At 46.5% G+C, this 5,163-nt stretch overlaps 1 protein-coding gene and 1 non-coding gene across 2 annotated transcripts in view; both read right to left on the bottom strand.

The window, feature by feature from the left end:
- Window positions 1-1,180: 1,180 nt before the first annotated feature.
- LOC119470199 lies at window positions 1,181-1,316 on the bottom strand. The gene has a single exon (XR_005199090.1). It is a non-coding gene; the product is annotated as a U4 spliceosomal RNA (small nuclear RNA).
- Window positions 1,317-1,545: 229 nt separating this feature from the next.
- The window catches only part of LOC108299855, a 17,870-nt gene continuing 14,252 nt past the window's right edge, over window positions 1,546-5,163 (bottom strand). The window contains exon 3 of the mRNA XM_037736212.1: window positions 1,546-1,793. Coding sequence (XP_037592140.1) covers window positions 1,730-1,793 — 64 coding nt within the window. The 3' untranslated portion in view covers window positions 1,546-1,729. The remainder of the gene's footprint in view (window positions 1,794-5,163) is intronic.

Genomic DNA, 5,163 nt, shown 5'->3' with positions numbered 1-5,163 from the left:
GACGGGGTTTCACCATGTTGACCAGGATGGTCTCGATCTCTTGACCTCGTGATCCACCCGCCTCGGCCTCCCAAAGTGCTGGGATTACAGGCTTGAGCCACCGCGCCCGGCCTATTATTATTTATTTTTTTATTTATTTTTTTAACTTTGAGACAGGGTCTTGCTCTGTTACCCAGGCTGAAGTGCAGTGACACAATAATGGCTCATTACAGCCTCAACTTCCCCAGCTCCAACAATCCTCCCACCTCAGCCTTTCAAGCAACTGGGACACCACAGGCATGCACCACTACTCCTGGCTAATTTTTTGTGTACTTTTGGTAGAGAGAGGATTTCGCCGTGTTTCTCAAGCTGGTCTCAAACTCCTGAACTCAAGCAATCCACCTGCTGCAGCCTCCCAAAATGCTGGGATTACAGGTGTGAGCCATGTGTGCCCTGCCCATGTACTTCTTTATTACCATATTAAATAAAAGACAGCACTTTTTTTACAATTAATTTTTTTTTCCTATAAGAGATGGAGTCTCACTTTGTTGCCCAGGCTGGTCTTGAATTGCTGGGCTCCAGCAATCCTCCCACCCCCACCTCTCAAAGTGCTGGGATTATAGGAGTGAACCAACACCACACCAGGCCCAAGACAACACACTGAAATACAGGTTAAGCTGAAGTTCAATTTTAATAAATAAGGACATTAGTACAAAGGATGTTGTTGCTTGGCTTCAATGAGAACTTCAAACTTTATAGTCAGTCAAGACAACATATGTGACACTGGACTTAAGCAAAAGATATGGCTGGGCACGGTGGCTCACGCCTGTTATCCCAGCACTTTGGGAGGCCAAGGCGGGTAGATCACTTGAGACAGGAGTTCGAGACCAGCCTGGCCAATATGGTGAAAACCCATCTCTACTAAAAATACAAAAATTAGCCAGACATGGTAGTGTACACTTGTAATCTTAGCTACTTGGGAGGCTAAGGCAGGAGAATTGCTTGAGCCTAGGAGGTGGAAGTTGCAGTGAGCAAAGATCAAACCACTGCACTCCAGCCTAGGCAACAGTGCGAGACTCCATCTCAAAACAAAAAAAAGATACATTTTTTCCCAAGGCCACAGATCACCTGATCACCTGAAATCTATCCCCTGGACTACTGAAACCTGGAAGGATAATTTTCTTTTTTTTTTTTTAATCAGTCTCCATAGAGACTGTCAAAAATTGCCAGTGACTGTATTGCAAGTCGTCACAGCGGGGTATTGGGAAGTTTTCAATTAGCAATAATCACGCCTCAGATAAACCTCATTGGCTACGATACTGCCACTGCGCAAAGCTTCACCATTTTTTCTTTTTTTTTTGAGATAGAATTTCGCTCTTGTTGCCCAGGCTGGAGCGCAGCCTTGGCTCACTGCAACCTCCACTTCCCAGGTTCAAGCGATTCTCCTGCCTCAGCCTTCTGAATAGCTGGGATTACAGGCATGCGCCACCATGCCCGGCTAATCTTGTGTTTTTAGTAGAGACAGGGTTTCTCCATGTTGGTTAGGCTAGTCTCAAACTCCCGACATCAGGTGATCCACCTGCCTTGGCCTCCCAAAGTGCTGGGATAATAGGCGTGAGCCACCGTGCCCAGCCAAATGGAGGTTTTGGCCAGTCCAAGGTGACCTGGGAAAGGACTCAGTGGAGTAAATACCCCCAAGTCAGTGTCTTCCTCCAGCTGTTTTCCTGCCAGGGTGCTCCATCAGCCAAAATCAGCTGGAAGCCAGACGCACCCTTTGATGTGGTCTGTATAGGTTAGTCTCCTTGGGCAAAGACCTGAGTGGGTGAGAAACAATGTTGGGGGAGTGGGTGGCAAACAGAAAACATTCAGGACACGTGGGCGCATGCACACCCACACACAGGCACATAAGCTTCCTGGCCAGTGCATTCTCTTCCTGTAGGCACATTCTATGGGGCCCAATTCTCATCAGCAATTCTCCTGGACAGCATGGAATCATAACAAGGACCCTTAGCCACCTGTGCCATTCCATAAGGGGGTCTAAGCTCATGGGGTTCAAACAGGTTCATTTATTGAGCCAGCTCGGTATTCTTTTCCTGATCATTTGGCTGGATACTAACAATCTTGGCTTCAGTGACTCACTCCCCTTTCCCTGACTCCAAGGCTGATCAATCTAGCAGTCCACTGAACTATTCTTTTTTTTTTTTTTTTTTCAGATGGCGTCTTGCTCGGTCGCCCAGGCTGGAGTAAAATGGAGCAATCTAGTATCACTGCAACCTCCACCGCCTGGGTTCAAGCAATTCTCCCACCTCAGCCTTCCGAGTAGCTGGGATTATAGGCATAAGGCACCACACCCAGCTAATTTTTGTATTTTTAGTAGAGAAAGAGTTTCACCATGTTGGCCAGGCTGGTCTGGAACTCCTAACCTCAGGTAATCCATCCACCTTGGCCTCCCAAAGTGCTGGGATTACAACAGGTGTGAACCATCCACGGACCTATTTTTTTTTTTTTTTTTTGAGACAGAGTCTCGCTGTGTCTCCCAGGCTGGAGTACAACAGTTCCATCTCGGCCCACTGTAAACTCTGCCTTCTCAGTTCAAGTGATTCTTCTGCCTTAGCCTCCCGAGTAGCTGGGATTACAGGTACCTACCACTATGCCCAGCTAATTTTTGTATTTTTCGTAGAGAGGAGTTTCACCATGTTGGTCAGACTGATCTCTAACTCCTGACCTCAGGGGATCCACCTGCCTCGGCCTCCCAAAGTGCTGGGATTACAGGCATGAGCCACCTCGCCCAGCCACTGACCTATTTTAAAACTATGTTATTATCTTTAGCCAAGGCACTGCAAGCCTTGCAGGATTGGGAGCCACTATTTCTTTAGGGCAGTGCCTATCAAACATGAGTGTGTATCAGAAGCATCTGAGGCACTTTTTAAAAGCTATTCTTGGCCCTACTCCTAGAATTTCTGATTCAGTAAGTCTGGTCAGAGGCCCCTAAAATTGCATTTCTACCATCTTTCCATGTGATGCTGGTGGAAAGATCACTCTTTGAGAACCACTGCTTTAAGGAAATTAGTCATATCCACTTGGATCTAGACTTTGCAGTCGGTCAAAGTGATCTATTTCCTTACTGCCAAGTTCTCAATGGATTCCTTGTCACGGCCTCCATAACGTGCCCTTGAACCTCTCTGTGGTCAAGGGGGCTGGGTCACTGAGTTTGGGTGGAGATGTATTTGGGTTTTTTTTGTTTTGTTTTGTTTTTTTGTTTTTTAGATAGAGTCTTGCTCTGTCATTCAGGCTGGAGTGCAGTGGAGCGATCTCAGCTCATTGCAACCTACATCTCCCAGGCTCGAGTGATCCTTCCACCTCAGCCTTCTGAGTAGCCAGGATTACAGGTGTGTGCTACCACACCTGGCTAATTTTTTGTTGTTGTTTGTTTGCTTGTTTTGAGACGAAGTCTCGCTCTGTTGCCCAGGCTGGAATGCAGTGGCACAATCTCGGCTCACTGCAACCTCTGCCTATCAGGTTTAAGAAATTCTCCTGCCTCAGCCTCATGAGTAGCTGGGAGTACAGGTGTGTACCACCATGCCCAGCTAATTTTTGTATTTTTGGTAGAGACGGGGTTTACCATGTTGGTAAGGCTGGTCTTGAACTCCTGACCTCGTGATCTGTCCACCTCAGCCTCCCAAAGTGCTGAGATTACAGGTATGAGCCACTGTGCCCGACTTTTTTTTGTATTTTTAGTAGAGATGGGGTTTCACCATGCTGGCCAGGCTGGTCTCAACTCCTGATCTCAAGTGATCCACCTACCTCAGCCTCCCAAAGTGCTGGGATTACAGGCATGTGCTACCATCCCCAGCTGGTGGAGGTGCCTTTGTAGGTTCCAGGAGAAAACTTCCCCTTCACCGTCTGAAGACTCAATGACATTAATTGACAAAAGGCATATTAATAGAGAAAAGACATACCAATTTATTAACATGCACGGAGGTGGGGGGAATCACAGAGTGAATACCCAATAACCCTGTGTGATACAGAAGCTTATATACCCTTTCTCATAGGGGAGAAAGGAGATGGAGGATGTTTTCTTTTGAGGACAGTAAATCATTAGGAAGAATTAATGGCCAGATGGACCTTGGAAGTAGGAGGCAGACTTAAGAAAGTAAGATGGCCGAGATGGTGGCTAGCACCTGTAATTCTAGCACTTTGGAAGGCTAATGTTGGCAGATCACCTGAGGTTGAGAGTTCAAGATCAGCCTGACCAACATGGAGAAACCCCTTCTCTACTAAAAATACAAATTAGCCAGGCGTGGTGGCACCTGCCTGTAGTCCCAGATGCTCAGGAGGCTGATGCAGGAGAATCACTTGAACCCAGCAGGTAGAAGTTGCAGTGAGCCAAGATCTCTCCATTGCATTACAGCCTAGGCAACAAGAACAAAACTCCATCTCAAAAAAAAAATAAATAAATAAATAATAATAAGGTAAGAGGTGGAGTTGTATGGGAACAAAGGTTGTTTTATGCATTATATATTATGCAAATAAAAATTTCCAGGTAAACTCTTCTTTTTTCTTTTGAGACGGAATCTTGCTCTGTTGCCCAGGCTGGAGTGCAGTGACACAATCTTGGCTCACTGCAATCTCCACCTCCCAGGTTCAAGAAATTCTCCTGCCTCAGCCTCCTGAGTAGCTGGGACTACAGGTGCACACCACCATGCCTGGCTTTTTTGTATTTTTCTCAGTAAAGACGGGATTTCACCACATTGGCCAGGCTGGTCTCAAACTCCTGACAGTGTGATCCGCCCACCTCAGCCTCTCAAAGTGCTGAGATTACAGGCTTGAGCCACTGTACCTGGCCTTTTTAAAATTATTATTTTTCTTTAAGATGGAGTTGCACTTTGTTGCCCAGGCTGGAGTGCAGTGGCAAGATACTGGCTCACTGCAACCTCCACCTCCTTGGTTCAAGAAATTCTCCCACCTCAGCCTTCTGAGTAGCTGGACTACAGATGTGTACCACCAAACCCAGATAATTTTTGTATTTTTAGTAGAGACGGGGTTTTGCCATGTTTGCCAGGCTGGTCTCGAACTCCTGATATCAGGTGATCTGCCCACCTTGGCCTCCCAAAGTGCTGGGATTAAAGGCATGAGCCACTGTGCCCAGACTGTAGTCTCTCTATTTTTTTTTTTTTTTTTTTT

Source organism: Cebus imitator, unplaced genomic scaffold, assembly GCF_001604975.1.
Source record: "Cebus imitator isolate Cc_AM_T3 unplaced genomic scaffold, Cebus_imitator-1.0 Scaffold24, whole genome shotgun sequence".
In the NCBI taxonomy this organism is placed as follows: Eukaryota; Metazoa; Chordata; class Mammalia; order Primates; family Cebidae; genus Cebus; species Cebus imitator.
The sequence above is the reverse complement of the archived record's forward strand: the minus strand, read 5'-3'. Positions and strand labels throughout refer to the sequence as shown.